The following is a 27,384-nucleotide window of genomic DNA, read 5'->3' as shown; positions in this document are numbered from 1 at the left end:
TATGTGAAAATCTGGGGAAAAAAATCTTTAAATGAAAATAATTCTACTCCAATGTTTCCATTTCTCTAAAATCATGTGATAGACCGTAATTAGTCCAAGGACTTGTTTTTAATCCAGGTTAGTCTAATGTCTGAGTTTATAAACCAACAGACACAAATAACCATATCTCAGTATCAGTACTATTTTTGCCACTGCCAGGTAAGTTTACTTAGAGACATTACAGTTTAAATTACCTAAGACTTTTTAACTTTTTATAGTTACCAAGGAAACACACAATGCAGATTTGTTAAAGTGACTGACACACCCGTTTGTTTTCCAAACTCCCTATAAATTATGCTTCTTCTAAATTATATATCCTGTACATCTAAATCAACATTTGTTCTAATTTAAAGCTAAAAATTAAACCTAAATCACACTAGTGGAACCAAGACTTAAACCAAGCCCTGAAATCAAGTATAAGGTTAGATTTCATACTTCTGCATAGCAAGGTAGTTTTCAAAAGCACCTATATGTAATGGGAATAGCCTGTAACTCACATGGACCTATGAACTGTCTGTAGTTAATTTACATAAAAAACTTTTCCATTACCAAGACTTCTATCATACACACCAACCACTGTCACCACAGAACAAAGATCAAAGCTAATGTCTGCTTTCCTATGTGATTGTCAATGAGCTCAAAAACAAGGTAAATACCATTTTTCCTTTGCCAACTCACCATATCCAAACAACGGAGACATCCTTTTACAGAGCAGTTGCTGCTAATATGCTTTGATGAGATGCATTAAAAGAACCCTAAGAACACTCTAGTCACCTACCAAATTAGACCATGGGCCTGCAAAATTACTTCAAGAGTTTGTGTTTATAAAAAACTGTATGTGAGCCAGGCAGTGGTCTTTAATCTCAGCACTTGGGAGGCAGAGGCAGGCGGATTTCTGAGTTTGAGGCCAGCCTGGTCTACAGAGTGAGTTCCAGGACAGCCAGGGCTACACAGAGAAACCCTGTCTCAAAAAAAAACAACAACAAAAAAAAAAAAACCCTGTATGTGTGTACATATATGTACAGATGGAGCCGGGCGGTGGTGGCGCACGCCTTTAATCCCAGCACTTGGGAGGCAGAGGCAGGCGGATTATTGAGTTCAAGGACAGCCTGGTCTACAGAGGGAGTTCCAGGACAGCCAGGGCTACACAGAGAAACCCTGTCTTGAAAAACAAAACAAAACAAAACAAAAAAACATGTACAGATGGCTCAATGGTTAAAAGCACTGTTTTTCCAAAAGACCCAGGTTCAATTTTCAGCACCCACATAGAAGCTCACAACTGTCTGTAACTCCAGTTCTAAAGGATCTGACACCATCACACTGATGCACACAATTCTTTAAAATCAGGATAAAACTGTACATGGTTCCCATGGTTTCTTACAGGACCAAGTAAACTTGGTAACACATAAATCATAGTTTAAACAATGAAAGTATAAACTCAGAACTGTAGTTTGTAGATGATGAAATGTTTGCAGACCACAGGATCCCTTTCTTCTCATCATATTGCAGACTTAACATGCTAAGACTCTCTTCATATTAATTTTATTTTAACAGCACAGAATTAGCAGCTCTCCCATCTTCAAAGTTATGTATCTATAGTTGTAAAAACTTCAAATATCACCACTGTATTTTATAAAATTAGATCCAATTTTATTAAGGATTTCAGATTACATATTTCAGACTTCTAGAGGAGAAGACCATTTGGGGACTGACAGATGTCGGAATAAACACTGACCCCTGAAGCTCCACACAGCGCTCTCCCATACACAACAAGAGCCAGCTCCCTCTTCACTTTGGCAACAGCTCCTTCCTACAAGCAGGAAGGGAAGCCTGTGCTAGTCTGAAAGATCACTGAAAAACAGATCCTATCTTTAGGTTATAAACTTTAATGTTCAAGAAAATAGGCTGTGTTTAGACAAACTATGATTACAGAAAATAGCAGAAACCATCTAAGAAAAAGCAACCAAATCATTTTCAAAATAAAGAAAATATAATTGGTTAAGGATTTCCAGTAGTTAAAAATCTCAGGAAGATGTCAGCTATAGAATGACCTCACATTCTAAGAGCTTAATACTAAAATCTCACAAAAGAACTATCATCTCCAAAAATTTTTTTCCTCAATGTAAATTTTATTAACAGCAGGAACTTTCCCAAGTACAATCCAATTAATATACCCTGTCAAAACATTTCTTCCCCCAAAGTGAACAGTAATTAGCCTGAGGTATTTTAAATGTGGCTCTCAGTGGTCTGAAACTTAAATGCCATCCTCCCCTGCCTCATCACCATCTCAAGAGTTATTACAATGCAGTCACTTGAAATATCTGAAGGGGGGTATAAAAAGCTAACCTCAAGAAACCCAAAACCCTTCAGTCTCTTGAAATCACACACCACTTTCATTCATTCCCACTAAAATGGGAGCCACAGGCTCAGATCTAGAAGGGAAGTGTTGAAACTTCATTCTCCAGTTTAATCATCAAAGCTTGGTGTGAATAGAATGCTGAACGTCACACTCATGGTATAGAGGCCCAATTTTTTTGAGCATTTTGTACGACTGAGAGTTTGTGTGTGAGATTTACCCCAATATGCCTTAACGGAGCTGAGGTAGTTCAATCAACACTACTACCCATCCTTAGTTATGGACAGTAACCAGCATGGCTCACCCGTCATCCTCCGTACTGAGGACGAACAGAATAAACAGAGTCCAAAGGTATTCAGTTCTAACAAGCGCAATTCACCTTTCTGTTCAAAACTACAGCACATCACTTTTTTTAAAGTACATGTGTATCACCTCCTCCTATGTTGTTCAATGTAGAAAACTAGGCACCCCTGAATTCCAACTAACCCTCTGCAATAGCCTCAATCAGCACAAACTGAGACAGCATCCCAAGAGAGCTAAAACTGTCACATTTTTATTTTTTAGACTATAAAAACAAAAATAGGCAAACAACAGAAAAACTCAAAATAGGTTCAAATGATGTATAGTCATCTTTTCCAGGAAAGCAGAAGGTTGGCCTACCACAAAGAAAAGATTTAATTAACGGAGGTTAATTCTCAAAGTACATTAAATACTATCAATTAACTCCCCAAAAGAACCTAGGGTTTGCTCACCTCGCTATAAGCATGAGTTGACTTTTGTTATGTCATCAAAAATAGAAAAATGCCTTAATAATCTCAGTTACTAAGTTTGATCTTACTGGAAATTCTTAACCACAATTTTCCTTCCTCAAATGATGCTGTGCTGTGTGCATCCCTCTAACAACAGAACGGAAAGCACAGCTAATGCAGGTGGACCTCAACCTGTTCTGCCAGCTAAAAACAACTTTGGTTCTTTAGGAAAGACACAGCTACTCCTGTATGATCAGCAGTTGGTTTCCAGTAGCTACATGATGAAGATATTCCAGAGGAGCCAAACTGCAGCAGTAGATGAACATGCATTAGAGAGGATGTATGCATTAACGTATCTGACAGAGCTAGAGTTAGGATGCTAGGTAGAACAAATTGGTTTTTAAAACATCAATTTCCTTTCCCTTAAAAACTTACTGATTCTACCAAGAAAATACAAAACCATAAGGCTGTAAGTAAATGGGTCATGTTTAGGCTATTACAGGGAGGCCGTCCTCAAGGCCAGTCACTGCTCACTGCTGCTTGCACTCGGCTGGGTTTTGATCCTTCTGTTAAAGGAAAACAACACGTCAATCTATCTTCTACCAATTTTGATGGACTTTTCAAACAGTAATTATCACAATATCTCATCTTGTTCAGAGTCACTAAAGTATACATTAATGCAGCATTATTTCCTGAGATAATCAGTAACCCCAAAAAACCACTGTTATTAATACTAATTCATATCTATCAAAATACCTTACTCGTCACTTCCCTTCTACATGCGTGATAGAAGCGTTGAGATCCCAGTGTATTACAGCACATGGTAGATGAACAGAATAAAGGGAATCCTAGGTTTCCAAGGAATCCTGGGAATTGTCGTTACACACTTTGAAGGGGAAAATGTTTTACTGATACTAAAATTCCATGAATTATAAACTGGGACCTTTAGGAACCAAATAATTTTAATAGATGTTGGAGAATCCAAAGTTCAAAGCATTCCCGTGTCCAGATATTCTTTGACTAATTATAGCTTTCCTTTGCATGGAAAACAATCTAAGCAATAGGTTTAATTCTTTAAAAAGGCCAAATCTCAAATACTGAGCAAGTAAAGAGAGGATCCTATCTGTTCCTACTTTAGTGTAAGGCCAGCCCAGGTTTGCTCACCTTTGGGTCATAGTCTGGATCGTTTTCCTCATCGCCTTCTTCTTCCCCTTCCTATATTAAAGTTCAAAATGCATCCATGAAGTAGGTACATACTAGAAAAAACTGGCTCATAATGTATGGAAATTTTATACAAGATACTCTATGGGTCAACAGATTTTCATGATTACAGAGTTTGTTGATAATACAATTTAATTTGAAAGCTTCTAATATGAAAAATTTCCCAACACAACTTGAGACATCCAGACAGCTTTTATTGAAAAGATTTACTGCAGCCAACGTTGAAAAAGTTTACTGCAGCTTTTGACTTCTTCAAAGAGCTGATAACCCTGCAGCAGAACAAAATTATTTGAAATAAAAAAAAAAAAATGTTGCTGAGTTTTGCAATTTATTTATTGAAACCTTATACATACATTGTTTGGCTGTAGAATTCTAAAATCAAGTTTCCAAAATTTATCCCAAATCACAGAATGATTATAAGCAAAGGAATACATTAATCAATTTTGCTCTTCAATGTGTTATACAGTGAATTATTTGCTCATTTGGTAAACATTACCTCATCCGCTTCTTCACCTTCTTCATCATACTGAAAAAAGACAAGTGAAAGTGTGAGTGAATAACAAGTCAGTAAGCACAGCTTAGTAACACCCATAAGCTGGAACACTGCAATGAGTATAAAGCAAAGCGAGCATACCGCTATCGATGCCGTGAGTTACCACACTGCGATAGCTATAGGTTACAGCATTTCCTTATGACTTCCTCCCTATGACTTCCTTGCAGACTATATTACCTACATAAACACTGCCATGAACATTCAAGGGTTCTAGTTGTTTCATGACAGTGACATCAAAATAAAACAAACGTAAAATAAAGGTAACCACGTTTTCTTTTATCAATTCAGAATAATTTTTTGTAAAAGAAAAACAAAAATCTACCATAAATGAATCCAAACATTGTAAAGAGACTTCTTCAAAACTGAGAAAAGCTATCCAAAGGATTAGCTTCATTATGAATCCTTATGTCCTGCTTTACTAAACAGTAAATCTAGCCTCTTACCAATTCTGACTATGGCACCCCCAACAAACGAGCGCACAGGACTTATGGAATGTACTCACATCATCGTCATCGTCCTCAATGGCTTCTCCAGTGAAGTACAACACTGATCTGGGGATTATACGCTCACGTAAAAAGTGACCAATTTCAAAGTCCGCAGCCAGTATCGCCTCAGCGTCATCATCCTATCAGAACGAATCGTCAGTTAGTGTGTGACAAAGCTTCAACCCTGCCCACCTGCCACTTATCAACTAAGTCATTTAAATATAAGTTAGGACTGTTATTATATAGGCCTTTGTGTTTGCAAAGCAACCCATAAGAAATTTTGCTACATTCCTTTGGAAATAACAAAAATATGGCTAGCAAGATGGTTCCGCAGGTTAATAAGGCTCAGTGAAGAGCCAGGATTCCATTCCCAGCATCTATAAAACCAGAGGACCAACTGTACGTTAACTCTGTTCAAGAGGATTCACGTCCTCTTCCACTTGTGCGGGAATCAGTCACACAAATGGAGCAGGCACACATGCTGGCAAACACTAACACACAGAAGCAATACTACATGTCTTTAACAGGCATGGTAGGACACCAGTTTAATCTCAGTGCCTCGGGAAGGAAAAGTAGGTGGATCTGAGTTGAAGAAAAACAAGTGTCAGTGAGTCTGTCTTTTAGTTACTCAACTTACCAGATCTCCATTTTCGGGAACTGCAAAATTAAAAGAAATCCAAATCAGAAAAAAAACTTAAGCACAGCTTACAATACAACACACATCAATATCTGACCTAAAATGAGACACTTCTCACTACGTACCTTCAGGAGGAGCAAAAAAATTAAAGAAAGAATCATTGGAAACTGTTTTAGTCACAGTACGAACTGTCCCACGTCCCTTGTGTTTCTGCTTCTTCTTAATAGTTTTCAAAGTAACATTCTTTCCTTTTTTCCAATCTATCTGGCACCTTAGGAAACAAAACAGGATATTTTGTGGGGTTTTTTGATGATTTTTTGGGTTGTTTTTTGATATTTTAATGATATTTTAGCATGTGTTTACATGTCAAGTTAAAACTTTAGAGGATACTTTCTAAACAAAACTTTAAAATCTTGATTTATAATAGCACTAAGATGCCATAAAGAAAGTGAATAGATAGTGTGTCCCTTCCCATAAATGTCCATTATAGTCAGTCCAGGGAGAAGGGAGACCCAAACATCCAGCCCCGGACAGACCCAACGGGACACAGGGATAACACAGAAAGCTCTTCCTACAATTAAACACAAAACACTTTAGTACAATTAACTCACCCTGTACAACCCATAATTTCTGGTCCGTCAAAAGAAAAGGGATCAGAATCATCTGGTTCTGACCTCATCCTGTAAGTCTTTGTTAACACTTCATTTGTGAAATATTCATTGGGTTCAAAGTGAAATTCTAAGATAAAACTCTTTAAGAGAAAACAAAAATGAGTTAAGTTCTTAAACCATAATGTCAATGCATCAGTCAACAGTCTGACCTGTGGTTTCTGATAAGCATAGACCGAAGTCTAACGCTCTTTCCCTCACTCAGAAATAACAATGCTAACAGGGGTGTAGGGGAAACCCTTCGTTCTGTTACAGGTGAAAATAAAGGCACAATATAGTTTCAACCTTAATTATCACTTAGGTCAGTTAAATCTAAATGAATGACCAAGTGTCCCTTCTCTCCATCTCCCACAAAGACGGCGCTTAGATATGAAGCTGCACCCTCCTTGACAACCTTAAAAGACTTGACTTTCAGACCATGAGCCTTTATTAACATAGTAGCATTGCCCATAGCTGACATAGAAGGGGTTATTAGCTGGCCTCTCTCCCCTCATGCAGGCCCTCAAGCACCATCTGCCTGAAGTCATTCCCAGGAAGACACCTTTAATAGTTTCCCTGTTATATTTTATCTACTTTAAGATCACTATCTTTACTTTTACAAAAGCCTAAATCCTACAGGAATAGGATGAAGTACAGAATTACAAGCACCAAAATCAAACATGCACTTTGTTAAGAATATCTAGTGTCAGCCTCAATCCCAACTCTTGAATGTCATGTTTTAAAACTTATCTGTAACAATGTAGTAAACATTTAAAACGTCTTTTACCATAGGCTGGCCAGCATCCGAGAACTTCACTTTAATATCTTTCAAGTGCTTCAGAATAGGTTCATCATGTTCCTTCAAATTAAAGTAACAATTAACGTTTAATTTGGCATTTTAGGGTCGATGTTCTGTAACCACACAGAAACTAGGTAGAGTATCTGTTACAGAAGTTTTATACAGTAACTATGAACCCTAAAACTTCATCACCACAAGTTTTACACTGAAGCTACCTCATACTGTGGTTCTTCAGCACACTGCCTGACCAGTCTGAAAAATACAAAATTCTAAAATAGGCTATGTTATTATCCGCTATGGTTTCAAGCTGTTTGTTCCTTCTCTACTTTGGCAAAGCAGAAATGTACTCACACTCAGTCACAAACTAGGCCACAGTACTCCATAGTGCCAATGGCTCAAGAACAAGAGAGGCAGTTTCCCAAAGTGAACATCTGTGTTGGTTTTTGTTGAGTTTAAAAAATATATATATTTTAAGATGCAAATTCCTCCTGGACTAACAAGTTTCAAACTGGAAAGATTTTTTTTTTAGTGCAATGCAAATTAAACATTAATATTTCCTCACTAACCCTACCTAAGTACCAAGAAACAAGAAGGTTAGTTATATTACAAAAAATGAGAAAGCACCAACTAATAATGATCAAAGATGCCACTTCATCAATGAATTTAAAATATTTTGATTAACCAACACACTGAATTTTCTTTATATAAAACCATTAAGTAAGCCATGCGGAAACCACAGATATTTAAATATCAAAACCTTCTTTCTAGGTTAATGGGTGTTTTTCTGAATTAAATTACCTGAACCATATCACTGAGCAAATCCACATTCTTAAACACTGTCAACCAAAATTCAGGAATCCCTTTAGGGTCTTCTTTTTCTTCATCCTTCTTCTCATCTTCTATCTTGGCCTTTTCTTTCAGCTCCTCCTTGAAAAAAAGACAGGAAACGCTGGAATGACCTCTTGTCGAGGTCTTCTCATAAGCCTTCAATCACAGCATTTTGGTTTAATTGTGCGAATTCTGCTGTCACTCACTGGAAAACTTCAACCTCATAGCAATCAATGCTCTCTCTCACATCACCTTAGAAAGAAGCACCACCCGCATCAAGAACTTTAGGAACAGTTTAAAAAGCAGAAGAGGGTTAATAACAAGACTTTTAACTTCAGCAAACAGAAACTTGTCCCATGTTCAGCCTCTGAGGTCCTTAATCAGAATAACAAACTGATTATACCCTGCAAAGGATCGATGCACAGTGCCGGCCTTCCCGCACAGCTCTCATTCCTCACTGCAGCCAGGGCACGCAGGGAAGGCCTGCACCTGAAAATTGTATGCTCTTTCACCAGTCATCAAAAGGTCAAAGGAAACTACATGAGATGCTTGAAATACAAAAGGAGGCGCTGCCAAGGCTGAAGGCTAGCTCATCTTGTTAGAACACTGCTGATCCCCAGCAGGTACTAAGTTGCTTATGAATGCTACTTCTACAGACTGCTTACGGTCCTTATCATCCAAAATACTGCAAACTACAAGGTACTAACCGAAACTTCCTCTTCCTCATCTGCTTTCCATTCACATTCTTCTTCTGTAGGTTCATAGATTGCATTAATGATCTCAAATCGCTAAAACAAAACAAAAAAGGGGGGGGGGCTCATGTAAAAACATCACCGTGCAAAACTTCAAACTACTGGTTTCTGATTTAGTTAGTAAATGCTACCACTTTTAATAATTGCTATTGCTGCTTTCACATGTACCTCTCATACCCACTCCATTGAAATATCTATCAAGTTTATTTCCTGAGTTAGCTTAGAATGTAGTAGAAATCATTACCTTATCAAATAAAGGCTGATAGAGAACAGCATACTTCCTCTCGAGATCATGAACTTCCTCATAGAACTTGGCCTCTATCTGTGCACATTTAACTTGAAGGTTCTTGAGAGCATTCACTCGTCTTTTGACTACCTTAGGCAAGCTGAAAAGTTACATAAAATCTCAGAAAAACACAAATCACACTTTCCATACATTAAAACCGAAACATTCAAGTTTCTGAGTTGAAGCAAGGAATCAAAAGTAACTAAAATTCATAACAGACATACAGATCCTTTCATTATAAAAGCAGGTCGAATAAATCAGTGAGAAAAAAAAAAACACACAACCAAACACAAGGAATACCCATAATCCAGGTTGAATTTTCTTTCCAAGTTTTTCCAGGGCTTCTCTGTGTAGCCCTGGCTATCCTAGAACTCACTCTGTAGACCAGGTTGTCCTGGGACTCAGAAATCCACCCCCCAAATGCTGGGATTAAAGGTGCGCGCCACCACTGCCTGGCTCCAAGATTTTATAAAATAATTGTCTTACTTAACCACTGAAGTAGTTAAAATTAATGAATTCAACTGTTATCCATTCTCTCTCAGATCAGTTTTTTTTTTTCTATTTCTTACACAAGTCTGACAACTTAAGTTGGATTCCCCAGAATCTGTAGACACAGGAGGGAGCGCCAAGAAGCTACATACATAGTGAGCCTGCGGCCAGATCAAACTGGATTCGTTCTCAAAACACACCAATGAACTTAACTTAATCAAGAAAGTAACTTGTGTTGGTAAGTTGGCTCAATAGTTACAAGTACCTAGTGCTTTTGCAGAAGACCTCAGACAACTGCCAGCACCCACATGGAGCCTGCAAACCACCTGTAACTACTGCAGACTCAGGGAATCCAAAGCTCTCTTATGTGCCCCTATGTTCACAGAGAGTTCTCTTATACATAAAAAAGAAAATCTGAAAGTAACTTAGTGCTTGAACTTATAATACTAAATAAAAACATATTCAAATTGTGAAAGTTTGAATACAAATCTTAATGTTAGAATAAAATATACCCAAAGAATCTACAAAATATACAGGTATGAGTACACATATACACCATAAATTTAAATTTTAACCAGTCTACAGTGAGAACTGGAGCCCGTATTTTTAACATATCCTTCCTAGAAACTTCCAGACCAAACGAACAGTTATTACACGGAAATACAGATAGCTTACACAGCACGATCACAATGGAATTATTACCATCAGAATGCGGTCTCTGCTCTGCACTTAGTTTTTTATTAGTATTGCCCAGTTGGGGGAGCTGTACATAGGCCAAATGACTCCACTGAGAAGGTTCTCTGTCCACTTTTGTATGGGTTCCAGGAGTTTAAAATCGGGGACCAGGCTTGCATCAGAAGAGTACCAAATAGTTTACCTAAGCTACCCACTCCTAGTCAGTATTTACAAACGTTACAAAACCAAGAGGTGCTGAGGCAACAGCTCAGTGACTCAGAGAGTTTGCTGCTCTTGCATTTCCCAGCACCCACGGCAGGCTGCTCACTACCACCTGTAACTTCTAGGATCTGCAGTTCTTTCCTAGTAGTCTCCCTGGGCAAGTACACACGCACAGACATAAAAATAAGAATTCAGAGGCCATGGAGGACAGATTAAACCGAGACCAAGCTAAGTACACAATCGGCCAGAAATAGGAGCGAGCAGCAGGAAATGCAAAAGAAGTCCAAGTTAAGAGCCTGGTCATTGAGCACAGCTTAATCTCAGCACTTGGGAGGAGAGGCAGGCAGATCTGTTTCGAAGCCAGCCTGGTCTACAGAGTTGAGGTACAGGATGGCAAGGGCTACAGAGAAACCCTTTCTGGGGGGTGGGATGGGGGGAATGAAGTAAGATCAAGACAACTGCCAATTTTAAACCTAACCTACATACATGCTTAGAATATAGCAAACCAAAACTAACACTAAAGAAAACTTGGACAAACCAAATTAGATTTTAAAATAAAATGTTAGTCAGGCATGATGATAGTACACTCCTTTATTCCCAGTACTTGGGAGGCAAAGGCAGGCAACATTTCTGAGAATTGTAATTCAGCTTGGTCCACAAAGCAAGTTCCAGGCCAGCCAGGACTATAAATCACCCAATGATTTTAACAATGCTACTGGATACTCTAATAAATTCCTTTTAAAGAAAAACACAGCAATCCTCTGTATAGCAGGAATACAATATAAAAGAACAGTATTCACAACAGGAATATCACATGCAAAATATACTGAAATGAATGGAACCAATATTCTACGAAGAAACCACAACCCCGAGACAGCATGTGCTGTAAGCCCAAGTACAGAGACGAGGCCATGGAAAGAAGATACACTGCTCTCCCAATCCATGAACCTGAACGTAATATCTAACCTCAGGAATTAAAGAACTTGAGAACCCTGTCAAACATAAAGGTCGAGGATAGGACAGAGTGAATGGAAACATCTTGTCTGCCAGATCTGCTGAAAAGTCAAATATGACAAGAAAAAAAGAACCCCATCTTGATGGCCGTGAGAACTGCCTAGAGCTGAGGGTGGATACAACTCACCCTCAGAGGATATCAACACACACTAGGAAGCCGCAGTGTCTAGATGTGTAATAGAAAAAGGGAACAGTTCAGTTAATAGAGTTTTTTAAGAACTTAGTAAAAAACAGGAAGGAACTGATGTTTACCTGTACCAAGTACAAAGTTGGACTTTGAAGGAATCAAAGACCTAAATTTAAAAGTTAAAACTAACCAACAAGAATGTCGGATCTAAGACTTCCTAAGCAATTTGAATCTACAAACATACTATGTCAGACAGGCCAGCCATCTTGCTAATATAAAACTTAAGTATTCCTGTTTACTGAAAGACTTCATAGATAAAATATTTTTACAATGCTAAGATGAAAATGAGTATGCAAAGACTGCCATAAAATATTCTAACAAAATGAAAGTAATGTCAGTAAGAAAATGGACTAAAGGTACAAATGGACCACCAGGCTCACACATTTTCTGAAAAGCAGCTTCTGGGAAATACAAGTAAAACAAGTCATACCTTCTAGACTGGTTTACAAGAAGCAAATAATCTACAAAAGCTGGATGCCAACTTCTAGTAGACATGGAAATCAAGCCACCTTCGCATTTCTAGAAATCTTGCCACAAGACTGGTACAGGTAAAGACTGTTGGCCTCTAAGTAGCAACTCTACCAAAGTAACAGCTCAAGGAAACCATTACAGTTCCTTATGAATATATAAAGATGATATGCATCCATCATCCAGTACAATCTGTGTCAAGACAGTCCTATCAAAGGAAAAGGAAGTAAAAGAACAGTAGACACAGAACCAAGAAACATTTCCAGTAAGCATGGAAAGATAGTACACATGGACCTTAAAACTAGAAAGCTGAGGAATTTTGAGCTTTAAATTACAAGAAGTAATCTGTATTTTCAAGATTAATTTGTATTTCTAATTCTGTACATTTCTAACAAACATCTAAACAAATCATAGAAATGGCTAAGCTAAGATCAACACGCTTCCCACAGACCTGAACCAAGCAAGTCAAGCCCCAATCTAATCAGACGTTTCCGCTTTATTTCCCCCCAAATCTTATACTAGACACTAACAGACATTAGCTTTCCAGGATCACACAGATAAACTTAGATGGCTTTATATAGAAAAAAATAAATAAGGAAGGTAGGAAAAAAAAAAAAAACAAAGGATCTTGTACCTTTCAATGTATCCTGTTGGTGTGTCTACCAGACCATCAAGTCTTTCCTGAAGAGCTGCAAGAATCTGAGGATTCTGCATCATCTGAACAGTTAGCTGACGTGCTTTTAAAAAGAAAGGGGCATTGAAAGAGGGGTTCATGAAATTGTTTCTTTTCCACTGGCAAGCCACTCATGAAGTCTTCCTAACAGACCCATAAATGCCAGTCTGATGAGGAGAAAGGTAGAGAGCTTGGGTTTCTAAGATCTCTAATGCACAGCATCTCTCTAGGCCTTTCTCACAAGCTCAGTGGACAGTCTTTTCTGTTTCTAATATCTTGAATTTCATCCACCTTAGGAATCTCATTTCACCCTAGGGAAGCCCAGTTTCATCCAGGTGTCTCAGACTCTTGACAGTAATCTGAAGGCAGTCAACACCAAAAACACCAACAATTTTAGGCCAGAGAAAAAGGGGTTATATGGATTGTTTGATACTTAATAAAATGTGCCTTTATATTATGTACACATATAATTTTGACATTATAACAAAATTTGAAAATTCTCCCTTTTGTTCATATTAACTTACCAAAAATTGGTCATGGGTTGTAACTAAGGCCAAAAGTGACTTTCAATGATTATATTTAATTTAAATATAAATTTTTTCAGTTATATTCTTGGAGACCAATTAGCTTTTAAGTTTAGTAACTAAATGATACAGTTATAATAAGCATTTGGCAACATCAATTAGAAACTCTTGTTTTCACAATTAAAATTCATCTGGCTAAAACTGAAAGTGAGTCCCCTGGTTACCTTGGTATTCATGAACCACATCTGTTCCGTCAAGTACTACTCCTGGTACAAATTATAGCATGCATTGCACTATCGAGTGCCCTTTTGGTGTCTAATAGGGTACACTTTTAAGGAAAGACACACATGTTTTCTATACAATAGTAAACACAGCTTAGAAGCATTGTCAAATAAAGCCTACTTCCAACCCTTCCAGTCTTCCTCACATTAACTCGGTCCTGACCCAGCTAGATGCTCTTAACTCCAGCAGTGTGTGTGTGTGGGGGGGGAAACACGCGACCACACTCCCATCTTGTTTACGGCTTCCTGTGTCCTATACAAAGCTACTCAACTCAAGGAATAGATCAGGAGATGGAGGAGAAAGGGTCAAGTCCAGGAAAGGGGGAACATTTCTCACTAATCTAGTCTAGAACACAAATGCCAGCAATCACTGGCTCCTCAAGTAATTTAAAAGAATACCTTTGATTTTTGTTTCTTCACCCGTTTCTTCTTCTTCTACTTCTTCAACATCTTCCAAATCTTGATCAAGTTCAGACTGTTCTTTGCTACAATATCATAGCATCACACCATAGTTTAAATGTATGAATTACAAATCAAGATTAGAGAAACTTGTATTGACTATCTAAATAAATATGCTTCTTTCAAGACAGAAATTCAGCGATTCAGTCTTCTAGCTCTGTATTAACTGAAGTGCTTTTAACACCTCTACTTAAAACCATCTAGCCAACAACAGTTTATACTTCAAGCTTTAAAGCTGCTATTTGTTAAGTTTGTGACCTTTTCACCCCTATCCAAAGGCTGTATTCTTGGGTCACTGTAATAAAGAACCTTCAGTTCACTAGGGCAGCAATACCTAGGACGTTTATACCTAGGACTAGAGGTTGACAATGGCATTTTACTTGCTGCTGGTTTTGTACATTTGTTTCATGTAGTCCAGCCTATGGAGCTGAAGATGGGCTTCTTGAGTCTCCTGCTGGGTTTACAGCCTACACCACCAGGCCGGATGTTCGGCAGTGAGTTACTGAGTTTCTGTCCTGTTGGCTTTACCATGCATGCTGCCCTGGCTGTGAGGGTTGAGATCATCTACAACACAATCCTTTAAAACTCTAAGGCTCCGGGAAAAACGGTACTACAGCTTCAGCTGCCACATTAGACCACGAGAGAGCCCAGATGCTCAGTAACTCTAAGAGTGAGGATGTTAGTTTGAAAACAGAGGATCCTGGCTGGTGGTCAGGAGGCAGAGGGAGGCGGATCTATGAGTTTGAGAACAGCCTAGTTTACAGAGCAGGACAAGCAGGGCTACACAAAGAAACCATGTCTCAAAACACCAACAAACAAAAACCAAGACACCTGTTATCGTTGATGGTTATGACCACTTAAAGGACTTACTATCTTTAGACATGTTTTCTGTTTTTTGGGTTTTTTTTAACTTTAAAGATGTAGAAGAAATGTTAAGGTCTTTGGCCAAACAACACCTTGCTTAAAGTTTAACCAGGATGGTTCCATTAGGCGAAAGGTAACATCGTCTTGGGGAATCAGGAAAAACCTACTTTGTCGACATGAGATTCCATCTAGCACTAGAGGGGGTGAGATCTAGCACTAGATCTAGCACTAGATTCCATCTAGCACTAGAGGGGGTGAGAACAATTTGCCTTTGGGTTGTTTGTTTGACAAGTTTTGCCACGCATAACAGAGCATCCTACAAGGCCAACTATCCTCCAGAGTACTTACTAGGACTATAGATAGACATGGGCCTCATTTAACATCTGGATTAAAGACAGTAATTGCTTTTTGTGTCTAAACATACGAGGCTAATAAAAATCTATGTTCCTAGAAACTCGGGGTTTGACTCCTCGTGATCTTCTGTGCGTGCACACAGAGCCAGTGCTGCGTGTATCTGCTGCTCCTTTAGTATCTGACCTTCTCTACCTTAGTTACCTTAGTTACTGACCATCTCTACCTTAGGTCTTTAAAACATTTCACAAGCTATTATCATATGGTCAAATCTAGCCTACTTCTGTTTCCATAAATACTACTAATTTAGTATTAGAATATAAGACACAGTAACAAAACAGCTGAAGTAACTACTTGAGTAGTTTTAAGGCTCAAACTGCCTAAAACACTCACTCAGCTTCCTGGTTCTTTGAAGAGTCACTTTTCCTCGCCTTCCCAGGCCTAACTGCCATATTAAATAGCAAAGGAGAGTAATCAAGCTGTTATAATCAATCTGCAGTTTTTCTTTACAAAATGATGGCTACTAAGCTAAGATGACATAACAGTATCTAATTTAATACTTCCAAAATCAGGGAGCTAGAGAGATGGCTCAGCTCTTCCAGAGGTCCCGAGTTCAATTCCCAGCAACCACGTGGTAGTTCACAACCATTTATAATGGGGTTGACGCTCTCTCTTCTAGCATGCAGGTGTACATGCAGAGAGCATTCATCCATAAAATAATTCTAAAATCAATTTAAAGACAAAACAAAAAGAAAAGTATTCAAGTGTTATTTAAGACGCTAAATGTCAAAGAAAGAAGCAGCCAGAAAACATACACAACAATCACTTTATTGAAAGAACTGAACTCTAAGTAGGAAATGTGAAGGATAGGCATGAAGGCTAACGGGACTGATGACACTTCTGTGTAAGTAGGGACAAAGAACAAAGATGGGTAACCTGGGGAAGACTGGGTGAAATACTAAGTAGTTCAACCCTTAAGTCCTCTCAGAAACAGGGCAGTTTCTACTCTGGAAACAGAAATACTATGACTAGTTTCCTCATATATATATATCAATATGAGAGAATGCTGAAGGCCTCCCTAGCTGCCTTCTTCTAAGCAGATTCCCACAACACTGGACGGCAGCTCTACTTCCCAACACTGCTCACCAAGGAAAACCACTGACACTGGGGAGTTCTTACAGCAAGCACTCGAGCCTGCCCTGGAGTCCCACAGTGACGATACCCTCTACCAAGCCGTTTGTCTCATCACCTACTGTTAATGTCTCTCAACGCTCCCATCCCGCACCAGCAATCCTACAAACGAGCAGATGATTCTACCTCATTAGGAAAGCCTATTACAGATTAAGTCTGAAACAAAAGGAGAAAAGAAAACGTAAGAGTAAATAAGACTAAATAGGAAAGAAACACTCAAAGACAGGACAATCAATGAAACCAGAACAAGAAGCAAAGAGCAAGAGAGAAAGCAGCAGATTTAAGAACATAAACAGAAGAAAGTTTCTACATTTGTCCAGACAGAAGAGCAAAGAGACAAAGATGAAACTTGGAGGAGCATACAGCATCTGACAAGGGCTGCAGAAGAAGAAGACACAGCCAGTGGACAGAGTACAACTGAAAGCCACTGACTGAATCCAGCCAAATCAAAGGGCCTGCTACTACAAGGCTATTATCAAGTGATAAAGAAAGACAAAACTAGACATTTTAAAAACTAAAGCCAATTACTGAAACTTAGCAAAAGAAATAGAATGTAAGTGATCAGAGAACTATGGCTTTGAATTTCAGTATCACACTGGAGGCAAAGTGGTAACAGTGCCTTCAAAATTCTCAATAAAAATGTTCATTAGTATTCTATACCTTAACCATACCATAAGCAGTAACAGCTTTCAGTCATGCTATGTCAAAGTAACCGACTTTCCTGCCCTCTTCCAAAGAGCAAGCATAGTCACAGGCCACAACTGTCATACAGTTTCTCTTTGTTGACCTTTAAGGTAGTTTCTGCCCCTCTACCAACTGCACACTCTTGATATCTAAAAATCCACTGATGATCTTAATGCGTTGTATTTTAATGGTAAGACTGTCTTTCCCACTCTCCGTGACCATATTCCTGTAAGACAGTCATGCACACTTGAAACAGTGAGAACTTGCTTACACCCATGTCCCAAGCCATCAGCAGAACAAACCCTAGAACCTCAAGTTTAAGCCACTAAAAGCCAACACACTGCTCTAAGTCAGTGCTTCCTACTCAGTTCTTCAAAATCCAACACAGCTGGAGACAGCTTGGTGGCAGAGATCTTACCTAGCATCTGTGAAACCCTAGGTTCTATTCCCAGTACTGCCCCACCCTCCTCCAAGCCATTAACATTCTAAGGAAAAGCAAAGAAAGAAGTGAATTAAAATCAAGATTACAACTGAGAAGGGTCATCTTCCCACCCTTAACTTGTATACTGTTGCTGTTTCAAGTCTACATGTTTACCCACCTCAGTGTTAGTAAGAGAATGTTTTGAGAATTACATACATGCTAAAAATTCCCAAGTATTTACAACCTATTATCATGCTCAGCACTTTTCTAAGAATAAATACTAACGAATGGTTTACTGTACTTTTCCCTTTTGGTATTCTTGGAAATAGGGTCTCACTATGTAGCTCTGGATGTCCGGGAGCTCATTATGTGTAGACCAGGCTTCCAAACTCCCAGAAATCTGTCTCTGCCTTTCAAGCACTGGGACTAAAGGCATGTGCCACATACCTGGCTGTTTGCAGAGGGGTTGAGGGATGTGGATACTGTGCCCTAGGCATGAAACAGCTTTGGCCACCAAGCCAGGCATCAAGCTAGGATGAACAAAGGACTGCCATCTGCTCTGCCCCTGACTGATATAAGAACAACACCATTAGTAAGGTGTCTCTTTGCCCATTGCCAGGGGGTGGTTTACTCTACTTGAATGATTATATCATATATTTTAGAGTAGATATTGTACTCAACTTCCAATAGTATAGTAGGCACCAAAGGACGTGAGCACTACCCACTTCCATAATCTACAATCTGTCCTATTAACTACATCACAACAAAGTATCTGAAAAAGGACCAAGGTCCCCACTTACTTGTCAACGTCTGCCATCTTGTAAGAACTCCAAATACCTAAGGGAAAAAAAAAAGTGTTAAAAACAAGCGTGAGTTGCTTAAAGGTAGGAAAAACACTTGAAGTGAACCTTATGAATCAATAAAACACTAAATAAAACATTATATTCCCTTTAAAAACCATGTGTTAAGAAAAAAACATGGAACACAGTATTGCACAAAACAATTTTCAGAAGCTAGGCTTTATAATTCCACATAGACAATAGAAACCACATTTAATAGATTCATAGATCAGTGAACTTTATTCAGATACTTTTAATGATAGTGAAAGGTCAATTTTTACTTATTTCCTTAGAATATTTTTTTTAAAAGACAGGCTTTCTTTATTGTAACCCTGTCTGATTTGAAATTCACTACATGGTCCGAACTGGTCTCAACCCAGAGATCTGTCTGTCCCTGCTTCCCCAAGCTGAGACTAGAGGTATGTACTACCCACTTTGTTTTTTAACACTCTGTATTTTAAAATGATGTTTATTTATTATGTGTGCACCATGTGAGAGTTCAGAGAACAATTTACTGGTTTTCACTTTCCATATGGGTCCTGGGGATAAATTTGAGGTCATCAGGCTTGGTAGCAGACAACTTTACCTAGTAAGCCATTTTGCCAGCCCACACCATTAATTTAACTCAAATTCATTTCAAAAAACAAAACTTTGTTTAATTACTGTCTTTTCTATGACTCTTGAAGTCTTTAATAGCTTCAGCATTGTATAACTATTAGTTCTTTGAGCTATTTTATGAAAACCAACCCCAGTACTTAGGAATAGCTAATGCTTTCAGAGATGGAAGCCAGCCTGACCTAAATAAATAGAAGACTTTGTCTAAAAATCTACTTTCAGCCACCCTCTAAAGCTCCTCCTAGCATCTGGAAGCTTCTAAAGAAGACTGAATCAGGGTCTGGATGAAGAGAGCTACAACTGAGACCCAACACTACAACAGCTTCAACATGTGGTTAGTCTCAGTCATGTGACCATCATACACGTGGTTCAGCTCAGCAGACCAACCTTGCTCTGGGCGATTTCAGCCTTCCATTAGAGTATACTATCAAGTCTTTGGAACACAGCTCCCCTGTACTGTTGAAGACTCAGCCCAGCCACCAAAACAACTATGCAGTATCACCAGAAAAATACTGACAACATGGAAATGCCTTACTTAGAATTGAAGCCTAAAAGCCACAGTTATGATTTCTGCTCCCTCAGTGTTGCCAAGAACTAAAAAACATGTAGCTCACTGTATGGCGTATAGTGAGTACCAGTATGTGTTTGAGTGTGCAGAAAACCAGAAGAGGGTCTCTGGAATTAAAGCTATCCATAGGTGCTAGAAATCTGAGCTCTGGCCCTATCACTGAGCAAGGAATACCTACCCTATGCAGACAGGACTGCAATCAATCCTACCACTAGGGGAGGAGCTTAGATAAGCAGATTCTCCCAGCCACTAGCCATTCATCTTAAAGGAATCAGTAAGCCTAGGTTCCTAGGAAGAGATACTGCATAGACACATGTATAAACAGTATTCTTTCATCTCATATAAAAAAACCTTCCGCCCAGATTAGGGACAGCAGACTAAGCAGATCAACTTTTGAAAAATCAAAAGTACAGAATAAAATTCATTTGAAAATTCTGAAAAGCCGGGTGGTGGTGGCGCACGCCTTTAATCCCAGCACTTGGGAGGCAGAGGCAGGCGGATTTCTGAGTTCGAGGCCAGCCTGGTCTACAGAGTGAGTTCCAGGACAGCCAAGGCTACACAGAGAAACGCTGTCTCGAAAAACCAAAAAAGGAAATTCTGAAAGCACAGAAGCCCTAGCAAATCAGTTAAGAAACCCTTAGTCCAAAGCTACTTCTGCCCAAAGGCCAGCTGCCATTATCAAATGAAAAAAAAAAAAATAGGAAAACCTCACTTATTTGGGGGAGTTGACATGGCACAAGCATGGAGGTCATAGAACCTGTGGTCCCTGTGACTAAACCTAAAAGGAGTTCAATCCTTCCCTGTGCTATGGGACAGCACCTCCCTCACACAACATGGACTTGGACTGACCTAGAACTCAGTTCAGAGCCGATGGCCTTGAATGTTTTATAGTTCCTCTTTAAATGAGATTACACATGTGTGTGGCACCTAGCCAAGAATAGAAACTCAATTTTAATATCCCTGAGCTATCAAAATCCTGGGCACACTCGGGGAAGCAACTCAGTTTCCCTACAATGCCTTGGGCTCAATTCCCAGCCCCATAAATTCTTTACAGCAACCCTCCCAAATTAAGCAGAAACCCCAAATGCTATACCTCAGAAAAAATAATCCATTTCTGGACTAATAGCCCAATTTCATCTACTATTTTGTCCCCTAAACTTTGAAGCTATAGCTTAGTGGACTCTGATAATGTACTCACAGGCACCTGCACATCCACAATAAGTGAAAGATATCTTCTTCCTAAGCCTCAAATTCATAAAAACAAAAAACTAGTCTTATACTACAAAAGCTTAAATATTTAATTCAAAGACTTTTTCCCACAGCATTCAAAAGGTCTGAGTTTGATCTCAGGGAGGAAAAGAGTAAAGGGAGTTGAGGAAGGAAGAAAACACCCTCTGTAACAAAGCAACCATCTCTAAAGATATCAAATTTAGGGAATAACTAAATAGAACTTCCAGGATAAAAATAATGAAATAGGTTGGTTCAGTTGTAACAATATATTAGGTTCAGCTGAGGAATGAATTCAGTTCAAAGGAAGCTGGAAGTCATACTGCAAGCAAGGCAGGTCTGAGAAAGTACTCAAGAGATTTAGAATATAACAAAATCTGAGACTGGACACCAATTCTACAGGTACAAAGGATAGAACATTAAGAAATTTCTAGAAGCGATGAAAGACACCAATCCACAGTTTAAAGGAACCCAGTAAATCTACTCTCCTAATGAAGATAAACAACTGAGGGATGGAGGGATGGCAGTGAAGACAAAGCACTGCTGCAGGCAGGCAGGCAGGCAGGCAGGGGTACACATGCTGCAGGCAGTGCTACACATGCCTGATGAGTGTATTAACAAAGGGTCTTAGACCATCTGCAACCAAAAGAGCCTTTAAAAATGAAAATTAAATGAAGGTAAAACAGCTAATTGGAAGCAAAAAATACCTCCAAGCAATTTAATTAGAGATATTCTCTTACATATAGCTTTAACTAGAAGGAAAGTGATTCCAGGTTAATAATCTAACACTTGGACAGACTTGGGTGTGTGTCTAAATAATTATCTTTACACGCGGTACCACTCACTATATTGCTCAGGATGTACTCAAACTGCTGAGCTTAAGTGATTCTCCTGCCTCAGATACACTAGTGCTGAACTTACAGGTATATGTCACTCTATCCAGCTAAATAATAATCCCACCATCATTACAGGTAAAACATAATACAACCAAACTATCACTATATTACCATGAGGGGGGAAAAATCAAGACCATTAGGCGATAGAAAAGGCTCGGTGTGGAACCCAAGAGTGTACAGACCATCTCAATGGGAAAGGATGCTGGTTTGTAATTAATTTTCCTTAAATCAATTAATCCTGAATTAAGTAAAATCTTCCACAGAAGTAGAAAGGAGGCCACAAAACATCTGACTACACAAAACATTCTGATTAGTTTACCGTCTTCTAGTACCCAGATAGCCAAGTACCCACTATCAACTGCTTACCTTCTGATACATCATTTTCTGGAAAATTTCCTGAGATACCAATCAGCAGACAAGTATTTCCTCTTTAGAAAAATAGTGACTGCATGATGAAACAGGCAATCGTTTTATAATAAGAAACTAGTAAACTCAATGACTTGGACCTTGCTTTCTCCCAGACTTCATTCCATCTCAAGAATTTCAGATGTGGCTGTTCTTTTGGAACAGTCATTAATTCAGGGCTCAGCACCAAATACGGCTCCAATTAAACAGTTTAAACAGCACCATTTTTTAAACACTTTTCCATTCTAGTGACAGCAAGTCAAGTCACAACTGGGCCATGTATTAAACTCCCAAGCAAAACGGACTACTTGAGAATACTACCTTCGATCTAAGAGATCTCCGCACCCTGAGTATTACCCAACCCAACAGCAAATGTACACCTACAAAGATGTAGCATTTGGCCAAACCCCTCACTCACTAGTAACAATTTATCCATATTCAAGTATGTGACATGCATAGCTCATATATGCAAAGATAAGGCTTTAAAGCAGCCACTATTTAATTATATGCAGGCAAATTCCATACTGAACAAAACCACCTAACTACACTGGAGTTTCTCAGACCAAATCCCAGGACAGTGCTTTTAAATTTCACACTCATGTCCAGTACTTCAAGTCAGGCACCATCCTTTAAAACTCAATATAAAGGGGTTAAAAGAGACAGCTTAATGTTCAAGAACACTTGTTTTCCCTGCACAACCTGAAGCCAATTCTCGGTACTCACTTGGCAGCTTACAATTGTCTGAAACTCCAATCCCACAGGATCTGACACCTCTTCTAAGCTTTATAGTTACCAAGCTTGCACATGGTACAGACATGTAGGCAACACTCTCATACATACATACATACATACAAAATGAAGCTTTAAAATGTAAATAAAACCAACCCTGTAACTCTCCACTGCAAAACTAAATAACCCTAAATAAGCTTTTTACCACGCTATACCTGTTTTCTAGTTAAAATGTTAGTACTACTACCCAAGCTATATACAGTGAGACAGCTTCAAAAGAAAAAAGTTAATGCTATCTGACAGCATTAAATAAATGTGAAGCAGGGTGGTGGTGGCACACGCCTTTAGTCCCAGCACTTGGGAGGCAGAGGCAGGCGGATTTCTGAGTTTGAGGCCAGCCTGGTCTACAAGAGTGAGTTCCAGGACAGCCAGGGCTACACAGAGAAACCCTTGTCTCAAAACACAAACAAACAAAAATGTGGAATTTAAACAATCCCATGCCTTTAATCTCAGCACTTCAGAGACAGGAAAATCTCTGAATGCAAGGGCAGCCAACAGTGCCAGGACAGCAGAGCTACATCTGAGAACCTGTCATAAATAAAGCCTCAGTAATCACTGTTGACAGGACAATTTGCTCCCCTGCAGCACCACCCTTTAAAAAGATTATCGTGTAACCTTTGTTTTGCTTACATTTATGTCTGTACCCATTTGGCTGTTGGATACCCTGGGACCAGAGCTAGCTGTGAGATGCCATGTGGATGTTGGGAATTGAACCCAGGTCCTCCGGAGGAGCAGTCAGGGAGTGCTCTAACTTTTAAAAGCCAGCTCTCCAGCTCCTGTGGGATTTTATTTAGTTTAAGAAAATTACAGCTCCTTTTCCACTTTAAAAACAAAGTGTGAAACTTCTGACGTAAAAAAAGTCCAAACTGTACATTTTTACCAATGAGAGTTGCTAACCCAGGGTGTAACAGTTCCTGTCAACCCAGTAACAGGGTCCAGCAGTCTAAAAGCAGGTGTAAGAAAGACAGCCACTTGGACCTTCCCTCTAGCATGCACAAGAACAAGATGAAACTAGGCTGAATGAAGTGTAACCAATTCTAACAGGCGTTTTTCTGTAAAGCAAATCATAATTATCTCAAGCTCTTCCAACTTCCTTCCCAATCCTCACAGCCCAACACAGCCAGACACATCAGTCGCTTATTTGCTCATGGTGTGAGATATAGGTCAGAATAGATTGAGTTTTAGAATGTGAGTAAAAATGATCACCCATATATCTATAAAATAGGATTCTTTAATTCTTTGAGAACTTAAAACTGAACATAAGTAATGTATCTTGACACTGTCAGATTCTTTTTTAGCCCCTTTCCTTTCCCTGATTGGCTTAGGTCACCTGAAGCCAATACAAGCAAGCAAATAAGGAAATAAACTATAGAATTTTAGACACATTGGCACTGCCAAGAGTGTTATTTTTAATCTCATGAAAGGACTACTCAGGTGCCACTCAGTATTAAATTATTGTCAATTATAGGGCCAAAGATTAAAAACAAAAGGACAGCCAGGCGGTGGTGGCGCACGCCTTTAATCCCAGCACTTGGGAGGCAGAGGCAGGCAGATTTCTGAGTTCGAGAGTTCGAGGCTAGCCTGGTCTACAGAGTGAGTTCCAGGACAGCCCGGGCTACACAGAGAAACCCTGTCTGGAAAAACCAAACCAACAACAAAAAAAAAAGTTTTGGGGGCTGGAGAGATGGCTCAGTGGTTAAGAACACTGACTGCTCTTCAGGAGGTCCTGAGTTCAAATCCCAGCAACCACATGGTGGCTCACAGCCATCTGTAATGGAATCCAACACCCTCTTCTGGTGTGTCTGAAGATAGCCACAGTGTACTCATATACATAAAATATATCTTTTAAAAAAAAAAAAGGACAGGTAAACCTGACAGAACTTTTCTTGTTGATACGTTAGGCGTCTTTAACTTCTTTTTAATAATCTAAATGCTGACTGGAAAAGAACATCTATTAAGTCAAGATTTTACGACAGATGTCTAAGCTTTTACTAATGCTAAATTAAATCCCTCCAATCCAGACTTAGAATTAAAGTAGTTGTACAGTTTAAATCTGGGATGTATACTTCAACCGTAAACAAGAGTTAAGAATTCACAAGACTACCAAACCCCTTTCCCCCACTTACTTATGGTTTTAAAATAAATTTTAGGTACTCCCTTTATCCAAAGTATTCTTTGGATATCAAGTTTGCAAAGATATTTTGATGGCATCTATTTTCAAAAATAGCAAACTTTATGCTGAATCTCCTGAAATTAGAGGTGTTGGGAAGTCTTTTTTTTTTTCCCCAGGTGAGGGCTCGACCGCAGCTCCCCCACTACCACAAAGTATGCAGTTTCCCACATTTGGGGAAACCGCAGGGGTCAGCATACCCCAAGTTGGGAAAATCATCTTCGTGATCATGGTTATCTCCCCTGCCAGGTTAAGTATTGGAGTCTTTAAAACGTTTTTTCATTTTGGAATTTAGAGATAGGAGGAGACAGTCTGAAGTAGGTAGTCCTGGAAGACAGCCCATGTGCCTGGTGCATCCTTTGAGTCTGAGAAGCCCTGCCCTCCCAACAGGACCTGTCTCCGCCCTCCCTCCAATGCCACTCCTGAGATCTTTACAGAAATGTGGCGCACTGAGCGCCGTCAGTATATATATTAATGCCTTGTTCCACCTCATGGGTCCTTCCACTTCATCCCTAGTGAGAATTCTGGAGGCTTCCTGAAGGGAAGAACTACGCTGTCGGTCTATTAAACTCAAAGCCTCCCGGAACAAGCTAGCCCTTCTTTCGTCTCAGAACCATCTGGAGGGTTTATGGAGACTACGATCAAGTCTCTTCACACAAATATACCCCGGCCACGGTACCCATCGAAGTTCTAACTGTACCTGTGAGACACAAAATAAATCTTTTGTTTAAAAAAAAAAAAATAGTTAAGCTGAACGCTTTGCACGTGTTAACCCCTTAAAACCCTGGCGGTAGAGGCTGCTCGCCCCTCCATCCTCCCATCCGCTAGCACATTTTCCTCCAGGAAGACCGTGGGGAAGCCTGGAAGATGGTCGCGGGACTGGTCCTCGTGGCGACCCCTCCTCCTTCATCTCCGCCTGGGGTCGGGTGGGCCCGCGGCAAGGGTCTCCGGCCGGCCGCGGCGCGGTCCCCACGTGCCCGGGCTCCTCCGCGCGGAGGCCGCGGCCTGCGCAGCCCCTCCCTGCGGGCGGAACTCGCGGCCACCGTTCCTTCCATGTCGCCCATCCCTGCCTCGCGGGGCTCCCCTCGTAGTGGTGGGGGACACCGAGCCAGAGGCGGCCGGGCGAACAGGGCGGCCCGCGGCGTGGCCTCCTCCTCCGCTCTCCCGCGGCCTCGCCGTCCCGCGCGCCCCGCAGCCGCTCCCCGGGGTCCCTCAGGCCGCACGGCCCCTCGGGAGCGCTTACCCGCGGCCTCAGCCCAACACCTCGCAAGCCCCGCTCCCCGGCCCTCCCGACCCTCCCGGCCCCTGCCGTTACCGTTCCAGGAGGCTCGGACGCGGAGCCGGGCGGCCGGAGCTGCGCAGGCAGTGACTCAGGGCGGCGGCGACGGCGGCGGGAGGAGCGGGAGGCGGCGCCGCGAGCAGATGGCGCTAAAAAAGACCCGAGAGCCCGCCGCTCGCGCTCATATACAATTAGCGTCAGCACGTAGGGCTGCTCCGCCGCCCTCCCCCTGGCCTCGGCGTTGCCTAGCAACGGGAGCGGGAGGCGGGCCCGGGCCTTGTTGCCTGGTAACAGAGCTGTCCTTCTTCGCCGGCACCTTAGGCTTCCCGCCAGAGGCGGTCTCCAGCTCTCCATCTCTTCTCCCCTCTGCGCTCGGATGGAAATCCCAGTCCCCTGCGAGGACCCATACGTCCTGCCCCTGGTTCTCCTCGCCTGGGTTAGGGACAGCAGCCTAGTGGCAGGCTTTGCAGTATCGTGGCTGGGATTCCCATCCTCATCCAGGCCTAATCCATGCGCTTCTTTGCCCCTCCTCTCCTCTGAAACCATTTCCCTGGGTAAGAACTACAGCTCTCTTCCCTTGTGACCACCGCAGCGGCCTAACTCAGGGTGTCTCTAAACCTTTTAGGGTGTTCCACATCATGTTTACCTGACAGGCAACCCTTCATTTCTGCTTTAGTCCATTTGATGGAAGCAAAGAGCGTATTTCGCGTATTCTTACTGCTTTATAATGAAAATAATCAG

At 40.4% G+C, this 27,384-nt stretch overlaps 1 protein-coding gene, 1 non-coding gene and 1 pseudogene across 3 annotated transcripts; all 3 read right to left on the bottom strand.

Annotated features, from left to right (window-relative positions):
• Positions 1–1,667: 1,667 nt before the first annotated feature.
• Positions 1,668–26,800, bottom strand: Nap1l1 (nucleosome assembly protein 1 like 1). Of its 2 annotated transcripts, XM_028759066.1 has the most exons (16): positions 26,680–26,775; positions 18,656–18,692; positions 14,285–14,370; positions 13,042–13,144; positions 9,311–9,452; positions 9,022–9,102; positions 8,285–8,413; positions 7,475–7,546; positions 6,652–6,791; positions 6,166–6,311; positions 6,041–6,060; positions 5,421–5,543; positions 4,862–4,891; positions 4,309–4,359; positions 3,645–3,710; positions 1,668–3,051 (listed from the first exon to the last, which is right to left on the bottom strand). In XM_028759066.1, the coding sequence occupies exons 2-15, from the start codon at positions 18,670–18,672 to the stop codon at positions 3,675–3,677; spliced, it is 1,176 nt and encodes a 391-aa protein (XP_028614899.1). In that variant the 5' UTR covers positions 18,673–18,692; positions 26,680–26,775; the 3' UTR covers positions 1,668–3,051; positions 3,645–3,674. The 2 variants fall into 2 exon arrangements, with proteins under 2 accessions (XP_028614899.1, XP_028614898.1); XM_028759065.1 differs by having other exon boundaries at positions 1,668–3,710; positions 26,680–26,800.
• LOC114613767 lies at positions 18,336–18,479 on the bottom strand. The gene has a single exon (XR_003710228.1). It is a non-coding gene; the product is annotated as a small nucleolar RNA SNORA48 (small nucleolar RNA).
• Positions 25,481–25,622, bottom strand: LOC114613772 (annotated as a pseudogene).
• Positions 26,801–27,384: the final 584 nt, after the last annotated feature.

Source organism: Grammomys surdaster, unplaced genomic scaffold, assembly GCF_004785775.1.
Source record: "Grammomys surdaster isolate TR1022 unplaced genomic scaffold, NIH_TR_1.0 126271, whole genome shotgun sequence".
Taxonomy (NCBI): Eukaryota; Metazoa; Chordata; class Mammalia; order Rodentia; family Muridae; genus Grammomys; species Grammomys surdaster.
Note: the sequence above shows the minus strand (reverse complement) of the source record. Positions and strands in the feature narration are given on the sequence as shown.

Excerpts from the sequence above, each read along its gene's own strand:
- Nap1l1 (XM_028759065.1), bottom strand. Across the intron at positions 6,312-6,651 it reads GAAATTATGGGTTGTACAGG|GTGCCAGATAGATTGGAAAA; the intron begins GTGAGTTAATTG and ends TTGTTTCCTAAG. Across the intron at positions 4,360-4,861 it reads AAGGTGAAGAAGCGGATGAG|GAAGGGGAAGAAGAAGGCGA; the intron begins GTAATGTTTACC and ends ACTTTAATATAG.